Raw genomic sequence first — 21,449 nt, 5'->3', positions numbered from 1 at the left:
ACAATACAATGGAAGTCTCGTTGCATTCGATGCCAGATACTGCCAAAACGAATCTGTACAAGCTAAGCATTACATCTCCTTGAATTGGTCACGTATTAGCAATGTGATGAAATATCATATTGAGATTTATATGTCATAGAGCTGTGGAAGCAAATTCATGACCGCTCCAATAAATATATACTGTTACAAAGGTGATATAAGGTTATGCAGGCATGTATATACATGCTGGATCAGTTGATCGTTTGTTATAAAGTATATTCACATTCATTCTTTTTTATTTTCCGGATATAAATTGCTAATATGAACAAACAATTCTTCATTAATATGCTGCCTTCATTGCAATAATACAATTCGTTTTATAGGCCGCACTATTGATGCTTTGATATGTTAAATGTGGATAATTGATCTTAACTTACCTAGACTCCGTTGCTGCGTGTAATACGCACGATAGTAAGACACTACAGTGAACCTGCAGCAGCGAAGACGTGCGTATGTGGCAGTTAACCAAAACATATTGTTCCAGTTTATGATGAAGTGGAAACAACTTGCATATAATACTGAAGAAGTTGAAAATAAAATAAATTGAGGGCATTTGGAGAAAGTTAAACTGATTTTGCAAGATGGTCTTATACACTGATTTTCATTTCAAAATGAACGACTACAAGAAGGACAAAATATAGACGACAGAAAAAAAAAATAGAATGTTTTATGATGAAACAAACCTCACCAATGTTTTCATTATCATTCTTATAATTAATCTATTGATTAGTTAGAACATTTGCTTTAAATAATGTAACGGATATGTCACTGATTACAGACATTATATATTTGTGACAGAACGATATTACATTTTAGTGTTTTCTCGATTAGTTGATTTTTTTAAGGCTATCGACTCATAAGGTGGTCATTAAGCCTGGTTTGAATTTGTACAGTTTCGACTTTGTGAGTGATTAGATTAGTTGATTCAGATGGTCCAATGTATGTTGGAGTAGTGTTTTCTAAAGCCTACCTGTTTTCTTGATTGTTTTTCACCAAAAGCTTTGGTACGTCTATTTGAAATAATCTTGGAAAATAGTTTGTGTATAATTGATAACAAACTAAGGTCGGCAATTACTAAGGTTTTTCTAGTCTCCCTTCATGTGAAGTAAAATAACAAGTATTGTAGCAGGATTCAAAGATATGTTCCTTACCTATACACTGGGTAGATAGTTGAGCTTGGTACCTATAGGTCGGTACGATTGTCGCTCAACGATGGCGTGATGTTGATCGTCAAGCTATTGTTCAAAGCAATAATTCTTTATTTTTGAATGGAGCTGTATTGTTTCAAGCCGTACAGCAGTAAGCTGATAATTTTAACCGCATCAACCAACTCATTTACCCAAATGTAATGCCGGGAGGAAGGATGCGCATCACCCGCCATTGGCTGTGATAGTAGACAATGAGCAAAAAATACCTTCACAGATGTTTCTCTTCGTTTCATACTTCCTAATGTGAATTTAACTTCTTCATTTATAACTTCTTGTAAACAATTACTGTCTACAGATATATTCACTAAAGAAACAGGGATATTTGAGGAGTACTTATAATAAGAAGAGATGAGGAGTTTGAATGTGTTTGAGATGAGGTGCCTGAGAAGTATTATAGGGGTTACTAGGCTGGATAGAGTGAGAAACGAGGTGAGGAGGAGAACGGGGATGGAAAGGGAGTTGGGAGATAGGGTTGATGAAAGAGTATAGGGATGGTTTGGACACAGAAAAAAAATGAGTGAAGAAAGATTAGTAAAAAAAAAAAAAAGTGTGGAATGCAGAAGTGGAAGGAGTGAACATGAGGGGTCGACCAAGGATGAGATGGATGGATGGGGTAAAAGGGGCATTAGGAAAGAGGGATTTGTTTGTTGAGGAAGGACGGGAGAGGACAAAGGACAGGGGTGAATGGAGAATGGTTGTGTATGGATGATGCTGTGATGCATGAAAAGGAGTGAGTGGGGGATGGGGGTGAGGGAGTATGTGTGAAAAGTAAACTGACGCAGCTCGAATGGATTTCTACCCGTCTTCTCCATTTCTGCATGAGGGGACGGAGAGGAGGGGGGGGGTCGCCGATTTAATGAAACGGCCTTGCTGTGGATGTGCTGTGTCTTGCGACACTGCTTCTGACCCAGAGCATTGGGCGAGATGCTAGGATGATCCGTCATCCACGGGGAGCTAAGATAAGAGAGAGGGATGGGGTGGATGGGAGTGGAGAATGTGGGGATGGAATGGATGGTACTGGTTTTTATGCCTTTGTTTTTTGGCTACCTCCCTTGTAAGGGGGGAAAAGCCTTTGATATATGTATGTATGTACTCTTAATAAAATACTTCTACTCTAATACCCTGTTTCTTTGATATTATTTTTATTTTTATATTCTACAATAATCATCCACTTTCCTCAAGATAGTTTCCACTGCAACTATTTTTTACTATTACCCTTCCGAATAGTTCCCTCTATGTGATCCATTTTTCTCTTTATTTGTCAAAACTACCATTACAAGGTAAATAGGTGTATATATACGGCACAGATTCAAACACACACACACACGCACGCACGCACACACACGACCTTCATTTGTCACCTTTCCAGTGTGACATTTGAATCTTGATTGGCCGATGAGTCTTTGTATTCCAGCCTCCATTTGAATAATAAGAATATGATTTCGCTTACAGATATCTAGACGTTTCTATGAACATCTCAACAGTGTCTAACATTCGTATAAGTTTACAATATTTTAGTTCATCTCTCAGCTTTGCTAAATATAACGGGAAGATAATTTGATCATTGGAGATTTGAAAAATGAAATATTGCAACCTAAGTCGTTTTCAATGAAACGAATTCTCAACGGTTGGCGCCGGTGAAACCTGTGGAAGACCAGTGTAACTCTTGTACAGGTATCACACTTGCCAATCGTACGTGTGGTTGACCGTTTCAAGGGTCCTTTGTGAACATGTGTAGTTTCAGACCCTGGAACGCTCTTATAGCGTCGCCAGACGATTTTATTCACCTAAGGCAAACATCGCCCCCGTCCCGTCCACTGTCAGTGTCGTCATCTTCGTCTCCATCGTCGTCGTCGTCTTCGTCGTCGTTTTTAAGTTCTTCAAGTGAGCATTGAGACTCGGTGACATTTGGAGAATTGTGAATAAAAAATCATGCAGGCACATAATGGTCAAATACCTCACATATTATTGTCAATATTTCGGGAGGAGTTGAAGGGGGAGAGAAAGAGGAGGAGGGGGCAAGAAGCCCCGTGACTGAAGCCCAACTATCATAACCCACCTCAGACCTGAGGGCAGTTAGATTTCACACACACACACACACACATACATACACACATGCACACATACACACACACACACACACATACACACACACATGCACACATACACACACACACACACCCACACCTAACCCCCCACCCCCACCCACCCCACACACAAATATATATACATATATATATATATATATATGTATATATATATATATATATGTGTGTGTGTGTGTGTGTGTATACATATGTATATACACACACACAGATATATATATATATATACACATACATATACATACACATATATGTATGTATATATGTATGTATATTCAATTAATATTTGCCGTGTCGGTGAAGGTAACCAATTCGTTTGCCAATTTTGGTAAAAATGAGTAAATAAACGATTGTAACAACGACAACGACGATGATGTCATACAGGAATAAAACAACAACAATTTCACCAAAGAATATGTGTGCTAAGACGATGATGTAGGGAAAATTATGGGAAGGTTTCAGGCATAAGCATGAAAAAATAAGTAAATAAATATATAAATAGATAAATAAATGAATAAATAAATAAGCAAACACCAGAACAGTGAAAAAAGATAATAATCAATAGACCGCCATTACATTACATCGTTTAACTACGTTTATCTAACAAATCTCAACTTCCGCAAGGATAGAAATGTTGGTAAATCATAACTCATAACGTCAACAGAAACACTACTTTCTGTTGCCTCTATGGGAAGTTAAATCACTAATGGGATGTTTAAATAAAATAAATCATAACATCACAATTTATTAATAAACTAAGGTAAATGTGTACTGTTGTTTGCAATGTCTATACACTTCAACATTCATATTTCCAAACATGGTAATGTTGTCGACATTATGAAATAAGAAAATAAACGAGGCTATGCAACTTTTCCTTGTGAATTCAACGAACACAATGAAGTAAGTGACATATTGTTCCTTTTTTTTTTTTTTTTTTTTTTTTTTTTTTGCCTGTTTTGAGATATCTTAATCACCTTCTTGATCCACTTTTCAGTTTTAATAAAGAACCATTAAGTAATTAATTTTACTACACTTATTTTTAAGCAAGTTTAACCAATTACTACAGCATCGATAAGGGGCTCCCCCAGCTTTGATTATCGGTGACTGTAGTTTAGAGTCCTGAGTTATTTCCTCAGTAATATAAAACGAAGACTTTCGTTCATGTATACAAACATATATCCTTGCATGTATACATGCGTGTACATACTGTATATACATACATGCATACCTACCTATCTATATATATATACATAAATACATACATGCTATCACGCATATACATTGATATGAAAAATATGTACAAATATATTATCATAAAGTATAATTCATTTCTGCTCGCATACACAAACAATATTTTCCACCCAAGATTACCAACCCTTCTCAAACACAATACCCACCACATTCTGGAAGTGTTGGTACCACTGGTTGCTGCCAGGGTTCCCCGACCCTTCGTATCCCTAACAACTATAAAAGTGACCCCAAATGTAAACCTTGAAATATATAATAAAAAGATTAAAACAATAATTCAAAGATACTGAAGAACTGCACACCAACTCCACATTCCAAGAGAGATCAAACATTGATGCTTTAATGTTCATTAGAAACAATTAGAATAAAATAAATTACTATGAAGTAGTACAATATAAAATAAAATTAAATAAAAATCGAGACGTTTGTAATGATGACATACAGCGTCTATTTATCGTTATACAATAAATATGCATCACTACGATTGAAATATTTGTCACCAAATATGATTTACTTCAGTACCGATGGACTGATTATAAAAAGTCTAAAAAGCTCCCACCTAATATATATATATATATCTATATATATATATATATATATATATATATACATATATATATATATATATATACACACACATATATATATATATATATATATATATATATATATATATATATATATGGCGAGTGTCAACAGGCCGATCGGTCACTCATGTGACGTCATTATTTATTCCTATGACGTCACGATCTCGCAACTCTGACGTCAACGTCTCTTCCTATGACGTCATGATTTCCCGACTCTGACGCCATAGTTTTCCTTCCAGGGTTATTAACGTCATTACCTGCAATCGAAGATTGACGTCATCCAAGCGACTATTGCCCACCGAATTATCACAATAATGGTCAGGAACTTCACTGTCCTTGTATTATTAACATTATTTTTCATTTATTCATTTATTTTTTGTCTATTTTTTTTCTACATCGGCTGGAACACCGAAGTGGGTAACTAGACTCTTAGGTAGGCGTCGGGTTAGCCATCAGGTAAAGAGTACAGAGAGCGAGAGAGAAATAGAGAGTAGAAAGAGAGCAAAATAGAGGCCAAAACGAAAAGCAAAAAAGAGACAGCAAAATAGAGAGCAAAAAAAGGCCAAAAGAGAAAGAGAAAAAAGAGAGAAAAAAATGACCAAAGGAGAAAGAGAACAAGAAAGAGACGGGGAGAGAAAGCAAGACAGAAAGAGATAGATAGACAGACAGATAGATAGATAGATAGAGAGAGAGAACAAAAGACAGAAAAAGCGAGATAGATAGAGAGAGAGAGAGAGACAGCAAGAGCCAGAGAAAGAGAGAGAACAAGAGAGATAGATAGAGAGAAAGAGCAAATAAGATCTCAAACATGGCAACCTCCTACCCTACCGTCTGTGTGTTCCCATACTCAGAGGAACTCTGCCATGACCTGCTGACGACGTCTTTGGCAACTTCGCCTTGGGTTTGGAAGACCCGAAGTCCCTGGGCCAGAGTTTGTCGTGGATGCGGAGGAGGAGACGGGTTCTGTCCCTGAAGGGTAATTCGGGGAAGAGCGTAAGCCCCGTCACCTTCTCGACGTCGCGGACCTTCGCGCTGAACTCGAGGTCGTACGTGTCATCGGACTGGTCGCCGTCAGGAGTACGAGGAACATGAAAAAAATTAGATGAAAATAAATAAATAATAATCGTATAGGATACAAATTATAATATTTTGCAGAAATAATCGAAATCTGAAAATGATGCATGACGACACAACTGAAGACCAGCCAATGAGAAGAAGAAACATGACATGACAACTGTGGGCCTGCCAATCAGAAGAGGCGATATTTCGTCATGACTGAGGACCAGCCAATTAGAAGAAGAGACGACATGGTGTGAGCATGAAACAGCCAATCAGAAGAAAAGGCTACAACAGGGAAGAATTGTCGAAGACAGTTGAACAGAATGTTAAATTATTAACGATGAGCAGAGACGGGCACAGCTGGGAGGGACTTGTAATAGAAAAATAAATAGAATAAAATGAAATAATAATAATGTTGATAATGATAATAATAGTGGTAGTAATAATAATAATAATAATGATAAGGGATAAGTAAAGCAATGTATTATTCAGTTTAACGTCGCGAACCCCCTTCCCCCAATCAGGAGGCTAGGACGGTGTCCCTTACAGAGAACTTTGTTGCATAAAGTTCAATGAGCCATTCCCTTGGTCCAGCTCACTCGCGGCAGGGTACCAACTACCGTCACCTCGACTCCCTTCGCAAGTAGCGACGCTCTAGCCCGCTCGGCCGACGGGTTGTAATGCTGGTTTAGTGGGTGAGGTAAAGTCTCTCCTGGACTTTGTTGACTTTATTCAGGAACGAAGATTTTCTACAACTAGGTCCTTGACCTAAGCACTCCTCGTGCTGGGCCTTAACCTCGGCACTGCCTCCTGCCAGGTACGTGACCTGGACAGTCCTCTCTCTGGCGGCACAGCCGTCGTTATAAAGGGGGATGGTGAGTTACCGTATATGAGAGGTGTTAGTTATCAAATATAGGCATGGGTGTTAGTTCCATTATATAAGGGTTAGTTGTATCGTTGGTGGGCGTGGCTAGACATGGTGTATATACATTACGTTACGGTAATGTAACTGGGGTAGGTACGAAAAATAATTCAATGGGTTTGTCTGGTGACATTAGGCATCTTGTGTAGTGACACTGTGGGAGCATTCTGTTATGACCTTACGTAGCGTTTAGTCAGGTGTTTTGGATTGGGAGAGTGGTGAAGTTTGCAAAGATTGGAGGTCTTGCCAAAGACGAGTACCATGTTGCATGTGTGTGGGTCACGTGCGTGATTGGTGATGGTTAGTGACGGTTACACGGGTAATGTTATTTCCACCGACTGCACATGTTTATGACTGCCTCTTGCCTTTCCTGTCTGAACACACAGTGACAAGGTAACAAGTACAGTTGTAAAGTGGGACCTACACGATCAATATTATTGCGCAATATTCCGTATCGTACAATAATATTGACGTAATAGGGATGGTATTGAAGAATGACACAATATATTGAAGATATCAAATGTACAGGCCAGACACGTGTGCCTCTTCAATGCCATCCCTACACCGTCAGTAGTACTGTAAGATAAAGAACATTGCGCAATAACATTGATCGAGTAGGGCCAGCTTAACCATTTCCTGTAGTTTTTCAGTTTTTCCCGAGAACGAGGAGCAAGGAGTCGCTTAACTATGACCAAAACCGTCACATCCCCCCCCCCCCGGCCATGTGTTGGGATAGCCAGAGCAAGTGGCTCTCACCAGAAGCTCGAGGAATGGAAGCACGTTTTATACTTTCTTTCTGTTCCTTCCACAAAACATTTTGTCTATTTATGTTACCAGCATCGACAGAGGGTCGATGAGCATTCTGTTCTTATAACCTTGTGAGCTCACAAGAACACAGGAATGGAGGAGACTAGGCAGTTCCATGTCCATTACCACCTACCGTCCCCATCAATAAGATTATCTAACATTCTCTTAAAACAACCAATAGTTTCAGCACTCACTATATGGTTACCAATTCTATTCCATTCGTTGTCCGCTCTATTTATAAACCAGCTGTTGCCAATTTCCTTCTTAAATCTAAATTTGTCCAATTTAAATCCATTACTGCAAGTCCTACCCTGCTGTCTTAATGTGATGACCTTGTCTATATCACCCGTGTTAAAACCCTTGACCCACTTGAATAACTCTATGAGATCACCCCACACTGCGTCTTTCCCGAGAGTGAAAGCTCCTCCAGCTTCTCCTCTTTTTTCTACTCCTCCAGAGGGACCTGGAGAACTCACCTGGAAACAGTTGGGGACCTCCTGGGGCTCGGGCATGACGAAGGCGATGGCGTCGAGGTTCTTGTGGGGGCAGACGCTAAGATCGGCCACGGGCAGAGTGCACCGCGTCACCACCAGGAACAAGTGCGAGGGCGTCCTGCGGCAGGAGGGAGAGGCGAGGTTGGTTACTCTACTCCTGCTATGTAGTGCGTCGCAACACGTATGCGGCGCTACCGCTCAGAGGGAGTGACGGAGAAGGAAGTGAAGGAAGGAAATGGGAAGCAAATGGAAGAAGGTGATGAGCCTACGCCAGGAGGCGCTGATTACCTAAGGCCGAAACCGTCACCTTTACCCTCTTATGTGCTTTAGGGACAGTCGGGAGCAGGCAACAGTCACTGCTGGAAAGAGCGCGGGATTCGAACGCACAATTAAGCAAATCCGAGGCCTGCAAGCTTCCTATTATGCCACCAGCGGATGTGGATGACGCAGAGGGAATCGGTGAGGTGAAGAGGGTGGAAGGAATGGGTGTGGAATTGGGATGGAAGGAACAGGTGGAGAGGGGAGATCGAGGAGGGAAGGGAAGGGATATAGGCCACGTTAAAGCCAGAGCTATCATCCGGGAGGGTAGGAGGTGTCGAGTCTAGCACGTGATTCAAGACCAAAGACGCTACAAATGAAGGCAACTGTACAACTACTTTTTCCGTATTTCTTGACATTTATCCATTTCTTCATTTACCGTTTTTTGATATTTATGTATTCTTATATATTAATTCATTTATCTATTTTTTCATTTATCATTTTCGTATGAGTCTTTGACTTACCTGAAGACGACGTCGGAGTCCGCGAAGGAGTCTGCGTCGTGGTCGAAGACGGGCCCGGCGAGGACGTTGACGTTGTTGGAGGTTGCGGCCCAGGCCGGCAGCGACGCGTTGAGGAGCCAGTGCCAGCGCTTCCGCAGGCGGTGGGTGATGGGCACCGCGTTGGACACGAGGAAGGGCACCCGGGGAGAGCTCGCGTTCTGCGAGAACACTGGAACGGGACGGGGAGAGGGTCGTCAAGGGCGCGGCGGGACTTGATGATGGGGCATTACGCTTTGACAGATGCGCTTGGCGCGCGCGCACACACACACACACACACACACACACACACACACACACACACACACACACACACACACACACACACACACACACACACACACGTATGTATACACACGCACGTGCGTGCACTATTACATCCCCCTTCACACTCGCCACCTTGTAATTATGCATTTATGCATATCCACACTCACTCATGCATACATGCGTTCTTACGCAGTGTATATACTCAATCCGTGTACACACACACACACACACACACACACACACACACACACACACACACACACACACACACTCGCACACGTATGTATACACACGCACGTGCGTGCACTATTACATCCCCCTTCACACTCGCCACCTTGTAATTATGGATTTATGCATATCTACACTCACTCATGCATACATGCGTTCTTACGCACAGTGTATATACTCAATCCGTGTACACACACACACACACGCACACACGCACGGACAAGGGGTGCTCACTTGGGGGGAAGAGGGGCTCCATGGAGGCGTTTGTAGTGAGGAGTTGTTGGAACTGGCTGCAGGTGGCGCTGTCGTTGGCCTCGAGGCGGACATCGCTGCTCCACTCCGAGTCCGGGGTTCCGGGCGGGCCCTCGTCGCCGCCCCTGAGGGTGAAGGAGGTCCACAGGGGCATATGGAGCTTGGTCGAGTATCCTGTAGAAGGAGGGAGAGAGAGAGAGAGGGACGGTTCAACAGTGCGGCGGCGGAAGGACCCACATAGACACACAGACAAACAGACAGACGTGGGGCGGGGTATGAATCAGACAAGGTCAAACACCTTCTCGCGGCACTTGGGACCTACCGGTGATGTGGTCCTCGTGGTGGAGAAGGACGAGGTCGTCCTCAAAGAGGTGTCGAGGGAGGCCCCACGGGAGGTGGGCGGCCTCGATGTCCGCCTGCTGCTCGACTGTGACGTTCAGGAACTTCATCCAGGGCTGAGGGCGGAGAGAGAGAGAGAGGAGGGGACGGCTGAGTCGAGGAGACGGCACGAGGGAGGGGAACGGAGAGAGACCAAGGGGGGGGGGAGAGAAATGGGACGGGGCGAGGGGGGCGGCTTTGGGGAGAAGCAAGGGGAGGCAACGGGGGGGGAGGGTAGAGGGGAGAGAAAGTTGGGGAAGGAACGAAGGGAAAGGAGGGGCGAGGTGAAGGGAAGGGAGGCTGGGAAAGGAACGAAAGGAAAGGAGATGCGAGGTGAAGGGAGGGGAGAGAGGAAAAGAGGAGGAGGTGGGAAGGGAAAGAGACGATGATGAGAGAAAGAGGGGTGAGGGCAGGTTGAAAGGGAGGGATAAGATAAGAGGGGGGGGGTCACAGGTGAGGGAGGGGGCTAGGGAGGGAGGGGAGAGAGGCGGCGCCAGAAAGGGAGCGCGGCGCGGGATGCCCACTTCGGGAGTGGTACCTCTGCTCACAATGCATTCGCCTCGCGGCCCTCGGGCAAGGTTCGAGTCCCGCCTCGCCGGTGGGAGGCGAAGGGGAGAACGGCTGGCCACGGGCGAAGAAGCATTGTCGAACTCTTGTGTCTACTACAAGATACTCTGCGCTGTTTAGTAGACCTCTATTTATCTACCCATTTATCTATTCATCTACTTTTTCATCTTTATTTGATTGATTAATTATCTTTAATGGGATTAGATGTTTACATGACTGGCGACATCTGGCAACTACCAAAGAAGAGCTGAAGACCCAAGTGGGGAACAAATGTACATACAGACGGACAGCTCTCGCTGTTGGGAGTCCCCAGAAGACGGAAGTCCCCGGTATTCGGAAGAGTGGGGCTCCGGGTACCGGGAGCACGTTCGAGCACTTTGGCTCTGTTGTGCCTCTGGGAGGGAGAAGGCCTTCTCGTTCCCAATACTGGAGACTTACGAATATTAGAGAGACTCCCAATAACGGAGACAACTCTCTGGTTACGAGCACCGGAACCTCTCGGTGTCCGGGAGGCCAATAGCCTCCTCCTCCTCCTCCTCCTACTCCTCCTCCTCCTACTCCTCCTCCTTAACTTACCTCCACCTCGTCCAGGTCTCCCGGACATCCGGACTCGACGAGGCGATCCGGAAGCTGGTCAGCGTCTGGGAACTCGGCCGCAGGGGGCGTGACCGCCTGTGTACACAAACACACACACACACACGGGAGGAAGAGAAGAAGTTCGTTAGCGGTTGAAGAGTTTGAGATCATTGCGATGGTCCATCTTGTGCAGTGTATCTAACAACTAACCCTTTCAATACTATGGCGACTGTTCAAACGGTGGGCAACGAGAATGATGGGTCAAGACTCCCACTAAGACCAGCGACCCCAACCCCCTCCCACTCATTTGATTAAATCTGCCTGCTTAATATATATATATATATATATATATATATATATATATATATATATATATGTATGTATCACAATTCACTTTCATTATGCGCCATCAACATCAAGACACTCGAGAAGGCATACGTCCAGAAATTGAAACATGGTACAGCCAAGGACTCGAACCTGCGCTAGCACGTGAAAACTGATAGTGACTTAACCGATTGCGCCATCAAGAGATATATATATGTGTGTGTGTATATATATATATATATATATATATATATATATATATATATATATATATATATATATATATATGGGGCACAGTGATTAGAGATACATTATAACAACCACAATGCACTTTAATTCTAACCCACCAACATCGGGAGACCCAATGGAGGCCGACATGCAGAAATTGAAATGCGGTATTGCCAAAGACTCGAACCAGGCAATCACATGACAAGTGCTCTAGTGACTTACCAACTACGCTAACAAGAGAGATATAAGTTGAGCGCAACTTTTCTTATATATCTGTATGCTCGAGTTACATACACATACACGAAATTTTGCGTTCAACCTATCTCCACTATGATAGTACAATTTGAAGTATACGAACGCGGGAAAGTATTTGTACAACACTGAATGGGTCTCAGTGATTTGAAATACATTTTAACAATCACAATGCACTTTAATTCTAAGCCATCAACATCGGGAGACCCAATGGAGGCCGACATGCAGAAATTGAAATACGGTACTGGCAAGGACTCGGGCCAGGCAATCACATGACAAGTGCTCTAGTGACTTACCAACTTGTCATGTGATTGCTTGGTTATATCTCTCTTGATAGCGTAGTTGGTAAGTCACTAGAGCACTTGTCATGTGATTGCCTGGTTCGAGTCCTTGGCAGTACCACATTTCAATTTCTGCATGTGGCTCCATTAGGTCTCCCGATGTTGATGACTTAGAATTAAAGTGCATTGTGGTTGTTAATATATGTATATGAATATATATATATATATATATATATATATATATATATATACTGTATATATATATATATATATATCCACTCTATTGCAGGGGCAAGAAAAGTAGTCCTTCGAGGGAAAGAGGGTCCCCCCAAACTTACGGGAGGTAGGATGGGTTCCTGCGGGGGATTGACGAGGAGGTGATTGAGGGCGCCCCAGGTGCCGTTGTTGGGGGCAGGGTCGACGCCCACCAGGTGGCACATGAGGTTGTACAGTTCGATGTTCTGGAAAGGCTCCACCTCGAAGCCGTCCTTGAGGTCCGGGCCATAGGCCATGAAGACCGCCTGATGGGGGGCGAGGAAGAAATAAAAAAAATACAATGATAATCAAATAGATATTTAAATCAATCAATGAATCAATAAACCAATAAATAAGTAGATAAGTGAATATATGAATAAGTAAATAGATAGATAAATTAATGTATAAGTAAATATATATATAAAAGAGGAGAGGGGAGGGGGAAAGAGGAGGGGAAAGGAAGGAGTAAGATGTTCTTCAGTACTTACATCCATTTGGCTGAAGTAGTTATCATACCCATGCTGGCCCTCGAGGAACCAGTTGGAGGAGTAGCTGACGGTGTACCCCGGGTCCAGATCGAGGACGACCTCCTCGATGCGTCGGTTGTTTGTGAAGTGGAACCGGGTCGGGAGACCCGTCCTCGGGTAGGCCCGCATCTCCGACCGCTGACAGGTCAGATTCTTCAGGATCCCGTTGACTACGGCTAGAACATAAGAACGAAGGAGACTGAAAGAAACCGTAAAGCCTACACTAGGCAGTTCCATGTCCTTTACCACCTGCCATCCCGATCCATAGATTTATTTGACCTCTTAAAACAACCAATGCTATCAACGCTCACTGTATGGTTACTAAGTATAGTCCATTCATAAATCATTCTATTGGTAAACCAGTTCTTACATATTTCCTTCTTAAGCCTAAAATTGTCCAATCTAAACCCATTACTACGAGTCCTACCCTGCTTTCTTAATATGATGACCTTGTGAGCATCACCCTTTGACCCATTTGAGCATTTCTATTACATCACCCCTCACTCTTCGTCTTTGCAGAGAATATATGTTAAGATGCCTAAGCCTGTCTTCATAAGGTAAATTCCTAACCCTTTGTATCACTTTGGTCATTCTTCTCTGAGGAAAACGGAGGCGTGGGTCGATCGTTAGAGGTCATCAGCAGGTATTTGGGGGTCATCCGTAATAAGAAGTCGTTGGGGAGAGTCCACCGATTAATACTGTCAAGTCCTTAGCGTGAACAGAATCCTGTGGTTGTGCTGTGTTACGCCCTTGCGTTAATAAAGTCTCCTGTTTGTATTATTAAGGCACGCCTTGCGTGAATATGCGTTGTGTATTATCATTGATGTATGTTATAAAATTTATGCTATAAACTAAACCATTATTCAATACCCGTTTGTTGGGGAGTGTTTCGAGCACGTTCTGTCAGATAACGCCAATTTCAGAAAAACGTTACATAATTTGGCCCAAAAACATGTTCTTCTTTCCCATTGGTTAGAATTGGCTGAACTACCTACTTTAAGTACGTATCGACATCCAGGAAACATAATCACCAATTCCCGGGCTATATAAGGCCAGGCAGAGAGAGACTACAGAGAGAATCAGAGACAGACCACGAGAGGAGATCCAAGGAGAGAGCGATGACAGAAGAGAGCAGAAGACAAGAAAGGAAGCAGACGCCCACGGCTCATCTGAATCTACGTGGACTTTTTTCTACATTCGTCGATTACGACAACTCAACTAAACAAGTCTTCTGGAGCTCTACGATTGCACAACGCAATCTTCACGCAAAGTGCAAAGCCTTTTTTTTTTTTTTTTTTTATACATCTTCCAGACTGCTGCTGGACTACAGCTAAGTGCGGCTCTACATTCTGTTATTCCTAGATTACGAAACATCAACAAATATCATACGCGTTCCCGACTACCAGAAGATTCCCCTACCAGAAGCTGACGTGCATCAGTCTCTCCTCAAAACAATTCATTTGCTCCCGAGACTTGAAGATCGGACCAGACGACTTTCCGTTGGTGCGACTTCTAACAACAAGAATCAAGACTCATCTACACCATAATCAAGACTTCATTTCACCCACCTGTTCTTACGTCCTGCATACAAGCGCACACCTAGCTACTCTACCTGGTAATTGTTTAAGTACTCATTTATGATTCACGAAACATATATATGTTTAATATTTTATTATCAATGTATGTGGCTATTTTTTTCTTACTCTATGACCATTTGTGTTGTTTGTTTCTAGTTTACTATTGTAAATAATAATTACTTATAACGAAGAGTTTGATTATCCTGCCTGAATATATGTCACTCGCCCGAACTGCGCACGGCCTTAACTTTTTTTTTTTTTTTTTTTTTTTTTTTGCGACTAGCCTGGCCCACAGTTGGGTCGTGACAATACTCATTGTCATAACTGTTGATATGAAATACTATCAACGCATCAGCATTCATGGTAGCATTATCATTATTGTTATGGTTTTGTTGTAAATAACCATTATTTTCATTATCATTGTTGTCACAATATGAACCTGGTCTCATCGCAAACAATATCATTAGTAACAACATAATTTTAGTAATCTTACCATTAACTATTATTGCCAGTGGTATCTGTTATCAGCCCGTCTACCCATACCCACATCCACCCACACCCACATCCACCCACACTCCTTCACGTACACCCACACGCACGTGATTCCCACGTATGTGACCTACCTGGGTCATGGTCATCGGGTTGGATTCGGGCGAAGGCGCCGGCGAAGACGTTGCCGATGTCATAGATTCCGGGGACGTAGGGCTTGATCTTGATGATGCGTTCTTCGCCGGCCTCGGCCATGCCGTGGTCGGCCAGCAGGATCAGGTTGACGCAGCTGAGGAGGTTCCTATCCTGAAGGCCCCAGATGAGCCTCTGGATGGTCAGGTCCACCATCACCAGCATCTCGTTCACCTGTGCGGACCGGCAGTGCCAGGGCGTGGGCGGGTTGGGGGGGAAGGAGAGGAAGAGTCCCAGTAAGGAAGAGTACCAGAAGGAGGAGTGGCAACTGGTGAGTTGCGAGTAAGTATGGTATGAGGGGACTAATGAAGGTGAGGGTGGGTGGAGGGGGCGAGAATGCTAACAAGGGGAATGTCAAGAGAAGTTGAGGGAATACTAAGGGGAGGAAAGGCCAAATAGAGTAAAGTCGATATATGTATAAGGACTCGTGTACACACACACACATACATACACACACATACACACAGACACACGCACAGACCTCTCGTCGCTCGCCTTACCTCGAGGGAGTCGGGCCCCTTGTCGTGACCCGTGTGGTCGGGTTCGTTGAGGTACATGGAGACCCACGACGGCCGCTCCTCCTTCGGGAGGCTCAGCCACTCCAGCACCTGCAAGAGGAGGAGGAATGGAGGTGGAGCAGACACGAAGAAGGGCTCCTCCCTTGAGCCGAATGAAATCCTTCCTCTTTGACAGCAGGAGATCGGGGGATTTTTTTTTCTGAGTGGTCCCTACTTAGCGATGCAAATAAAAAACATGCCGTAAAAAAAAAAAAAAAAAAAAAAATATATATATATATATATATATATATATACTGTATATATATATATATATATATATATATATATATACTATATATATATATATAAAAATATATATATATTTATATATATATATAATGTATATATATATATATATATATATATATATATATATATATATAAAGTACTTTTTCGTTTCTTTTTTAATATTCTATCTTAAATATCTCTACAAGAAAAAAAAACATTACAATTGTTTCTAGACTACCAAATAAAACAGTATACCCCTCTAACATTTTTTTTTTTTTTTGTGATTTTAGGTCATTTCTCATTTTCTGTGTGTCATGTTCTTTATGTATTTTATTGATTTTACAATGAACATGTTGAATCTTTAACTCTCAAACATATGTGTGTTAATAATATGCCTTTGATGGTGGTGATATATAAGCGTTTTCTGCCTATTTGGTGTAGTTTCTGGAATTTTGTCTCATAATAGGTTTGGCACCACTGTGACTGAGATTTGGCAACATTGCAAGTTGTTCGTGTTTGTTATCAGTCCTGTACTCTGTTGTTGTGTGTGTAGTGTGAGTAAAACCTACAATGTCAGGCAGGAAGAATACTCCAGTTGCCAAATTATTCAAAGATGTCCCAAGTGATAGGAAAGTGGCAAAAGTGAAATCCTTATTTTGCTCGACATTACTGTCAAAAAACGGAAGTCGGATGGTAAACCATACAGTTAGTGTAAGAAATGTGGTGAAAAAATCAAGAAGTATTTGACACGTGGTAAAGGCCAAAAAACAGTTCTTACTGATGCTGAAACAACTCAGGGAAGATCACAAGGCATAGACAGTGACTCAGACATGGAACTGCAGTTGCTCTCGTATGATACAAGTCCAACAAGCACAAGCATTCATACAAGGCAAAGGACATTAGATGATTCATTTTTCACAAGTCCGATTCCGATGGCTCTGCCCAGACCTGACACAGCCACAGGCACAACAAATAGACCTGGATCATCTGTCTATGTCAGTTCTGGAATCACTCCAGTGACTTACACTCCTGCCAAAGCCAAAAAGTTAACACAGCAGAAGATTGCTTCACACACATATGTTGACAAAATTACAGAAACACAAACAGTAAGTATATGCTATGTTATAGTTATATACGTATTGTATATACTAATGTGTCTCCAATATCAACATTCAGTAATCTGTCTAGCAGTATCATGATTAATGGAAACCAAATGCATTACAGGAAGAAGCTCAGTTGCAGTTAGCCAGGGCTATCTATGCAAGTGGCTGTCCACTAAGCATGGTGGGTAATAAGTTGTGGGTAAAGTTCCTTAAGACTCTGAGGCCATCTTTCAAGATTCCGAGCCGGGACTCAATCTCAAACAATCTTCTTGAGAGAGTCTACCAGGAGTGTTCTGTAACTGTTAAAGAACTAGTAGCATCTGCTTCTAGTGTTGCAGTAATGTGTGAGAGTTGGACTAATGTCAGGTAAGAACTGTAGGAATATGTAACATCATTATGTCACTTATTATTCCTAATAAATTGTTATAAATTATTATTGCCCTAATTGATCCTAAAATACTGGATAATTACAGGAAAGAGGGGATCATAAACTTCATTGTGACAGTGCCAAGGCCCATATTTTGGAGCAACATTGCACTCACACTCTGCAGTTAATATTCACAGACCTAAAAACGATCAAGTCTGCAGAAATTATCCAATCTGAATGCATAAAGGTTTGCAAAGTAGTCAAACAGTCCCAAAAACTCACTGCTCTACTCAAACAACATCAACAGCAGTTACCACAGGGGCAACAGCAGACACTAAAACTGCCTGTTAAAACAAGGTAAGAATTGTTAGTATATTACTCATTGCTAAAGATCACAACTCGCAAAATAGTATTTGAAATCTCATTCTTATGCCAGTAAACTTGCTCTGAATTCTTTATTAATGGTACATTTAATTTAATGTTTCACATGGCTGAGCTGTTTTGAATTGAGAATTCATATTGGTACTAATATTGTTGTCCTCCTTTGTTTCAGATGGGGATCTATTATCCAGTGTCTGAAGAGTGTATGCATTAACAAACATACACTTCAGGCTCTTGCAATCAATGATGATGCCAAGCCATCTTTGGATTTGTCCATTTGGAAGCTCCTACTTTCAGAAGTATTTTGGGATCGGACTGAGGCTATTCTCAAACTCCTAAGGCCAGTGGCAGATGCCATCACTGCCATAGAAGGAGACAATAAAAACCTCTCTCTGGTAATCAAAGTGTTCAGTGATTTAAAGCTGTCCTTTGAAGAGAATCTCTCCTCATCCCAAATCCTCAAGAGTGAAGAAGATGCCTTCAAGGGAATAATTCGTGAAAGGAAAATATTCCTGGTGAAAATTATTCACCTTGCAGCCAACTTGGTGGATCGTTGTTACTGTGGATGTCACCTTTCGGGTGAAGAAGCGGTAAGTAGTTTTTATTTCTATTTTGTAATAATATGTTCTTATTACCCCCAAAATCCAGTCTTGCCCGTATGCCACTGCATATGCCTCCAAGTCTTACTTGACCTGAATTCACCTGACCTAAATTGCTAGTAGTATCTCTTTAAAATTATACAAGTTGCGGTATCATATACTTATACAAAAAAAATATTGTTGATTTTCAGGTGGATGCAATGCAGGCCATTTATGAAATTGCTGCACAACTGCCAAATGTCGATGAGACCCAAGTAATAGCCGAGTTGGCAGATTACAGGTCCAAATCAAACTTTTTTTTCAAAGCCATTTGTTTGGAGTGCTGTTGATAAGACATCAGCATCTAGTTGGTGGAACGGGATCTGTTGCTCAACTCAGCTGTCCCGTGTTGCCTTAAACATCCTGCAACTGCCCCCATCCAGTACATCTGTCGAGCGATCCTTTAGCAGACATGCATTGGTACATTCTTGGAGAAGGAATCGTTTGATCATCGACAAAGCTGCCAAGTTGGTGTTTATTGGGCAAAACTTGACACTGGGCAAGATGGACGATGCCCATGAATATCCTCGCCATGCAGCTCATACCAGTAATCCACCACCACCACAGCCATCAACCAGCAGGGATTGATGATCTGCCCAGCCCCGGCTATAGAGTTATGATTTCATCTGATATAGAGGAGCCTGAGGAGGAGCGGCAGGAGCCACATGACATGGAGTGATGTAGTAAGGAAATTCTGTAAGATTGTGCTAAGACTAGAGTGGATCTTAGAGGACTATGATGGATATACATGGAGGAAACCATTTATAGCAGTCCATCAAACACATGTGCAGCACATGGCTATATTGTATAAAGGCACATAAACTGATCAATGATTGTTTGTTTTCAGGTTAATGACATTGCTGGTGTATGCAGACACAATATGTTGGCAAATAGCTTCATGCTTATTTAGATTTTGTAAGGTTGCCATATTGGAACATATACAGCATCTGACAAAAAAGTCAATTACTTATGCTTATTTTATATATTGTCTGAAGATAGGTACATATGTGTGGAGGGATGAATCAAGTACTTACACCTGTTTTTATATACTCAATATTAATATCTGAGCAACTTTGGCAGTGTAAAAAGACGTAAAAAACATGTGTGTTTTTTATACTCCGATAAAAAAAAGAAATAATAATTTGCATCACTATCCCTACTCATGTTGACAGGACACCCCCACTTATAGATAAACAAGTACACACGTAAATAAATCCATAGATAGATAGATAGATAGATAGATAAACGGATAAGTAAATACACAAATAAATGGGGGAGAAGCTTAGGTTCGGGAGGGGCGGGGCTTCTGCGCAAAGTCGCGCGACGACGGCGACAGTGGCGAGTCGGCCCAACCGAATCGACGACCGCCGACGCTTTCGGAAGGAACTTACCTGGTCGACCCGTTCCTCGAAGGGCGTGTGGTCGCTGTAGTTGTAGTAGTAGGTCGGGTGGAGCCCCTCGATGGCCACGTCCGACCCGGGCCAGAAGAACGTCGCGCTCTTCTTCCCCTGCGGAGAAGGAGTTTCGTCAGTTAATTGGGTGAAGGAACAGGAAGCGGCTTGGTCCGCGCGGGAAAGTGGGCTCGTCCGGCAGAGGGCAGCAACCCCACCCCCCCCGTGCGAATAAAACCAACTGGCGGCAACCAGAATAGACCCCAAAAATATCATACACACGCACACACACACACACACACACACACACACACACACACACACACACACACACACACACACACACACACACACACACACTTACAACGGGCTACTTGTGGCAGCCAGCGGCCACGAGATCGGTCGGGAAGGACCCGTCCATCTGAGAAGGCGACAAGAGCCAGTTGGCCGGGGAACCCACCTGTTTCCTGACGGTGTTCCAGATGGGGTCGCCGCCCCACCACCTGGGCTTGCGGGACTCGTCAGACCCTAGCTTGAAGGTGGCGTTGAACTCCGGGTCGAAGAACTTGTTGCCCACGATGCCGTGGCTCTCCGGGTACAGACCCTGTGGCGGGGAAGGCGGCGTCGTGCCCCGGAAAAAGAAGAGGGGGAGGAGGATAAAGAAGGAGACTTAATTAGTATTTCGAGGAATGAAGTCGCGTGGCGCCAGCGGACTGGTATTGGACGGTGGACTCGTCGAGGGAGCTTTTAATCACTCAAGAACCATGGATGGATCTCTCTAATGAATCAATCATCTGGTGTTGAACAGAACAAAATGGTTAAAGCTGGCGCTAGATTTTATCAAGATGTTGTGACTTATTCCAGGGTGGGAAATCTGGAGATGGAAAGAAGGTATAAAGATAAAGCTAAAACAGAAGGAAATGTCTTAGAAAAAGAGGACGGGGAGGCACAGGAGAGAGATGGGGAATATGAAGGGCGAGAGAAACATGAGTAGGAAGAATAAGGGGAAAAGGGTGAAGGGATAGGATCTAGCTGGAGGGTGTGGGGAGAACAGAGTCCCTGAGGACATCATTAAACTGAAGACGTATAAGAGGCAGAATGCTC

The 21,449-nt window shown here is 42.8% G+C and overlaps 1 protein-coding gene across 2 annotated transcripts in view; it reads right to left on the bottom strand.

Annotated features, from left to right (window-relative positions):
- Positions 1–5,247: 5,247 nt before the first annotated feature.
- LOC143021704 (venom phosphodiesterase-like) overlaps positions 5,248–21,449 on the bottom strand; it is a 37,694-nt gene continuing 21,492 nt past the window's right edge. Inside the window, exons 4-16 of one of the 2 annotated variants that reach the window (XM_076179349.1) lie at positions 20,806–20,949; positions 20,346–20,462; positions 16,181–16,288; positions 15,623–15,854; positions 13,384–13,598; positions 12,979–13,161; positions 11,556–11,651; positions 10,357–10,489; positions 10,017–10,208; positions 9,252–9,459; positions 8,452–8,587; positions 6,016–6,248; positions 5,251–5,444 (exon numbers count right to left, since the gene is read on the bottom strand). In XM_076179349.1, the coding sequence (XP_076035464.1) occupies positions 5,441–5,444; positions 6,016–6,248; positions 8,452–8,587; positions 9,252–9,459; positions 10,017–10,208; positions 10,357–10,489; positions 11,556–11,651; positions 12,979–13,161; positions 13,384–13,598; positions 15,623–15,854; positions 16,181–16,288; positions 20,346–20,462; positions 20,806–20,949 (2,001 nt within the window). In that variant the 3' untranslated portion in view covers positions 5,251–5,440. Of the gene's footprint in view, positions 6,249–8,451; positions 8,588–9,251; positions 9,460–10,016; positions 10,209–10,356; positions 10,490–11,555; positions 11,652–12,978; positions 13,162–13,383; positions 13,599–15,622; positions 15,855–16,180; positions 16,289–20,345; positions 20,463–20,805; positions 20,950–21,449 lie in introns of both variants that reach the window. The other variant, XM_076179350.1, reaches the window with a different exon arrangement.

Source organism: Oratosquilla oratoria, chromosome 42 (genome assembly GCF_046742065.1).
Source record: "Oratosquilla oratoria isolate Oo_2021 chromosome 42, ASM4674206v1, whole genome shotgun sequence".
Classification (NCBI taxonomy): Eukaryota; Metazoa; Arthropoda; class Malacostraca; order Stomatopoda; family Squillidae; genus Oratosquilla; species Oratosquilla oratoria.
This window is presented reverse-complemented; position numbering and strand designations above follow the sequence as displayed.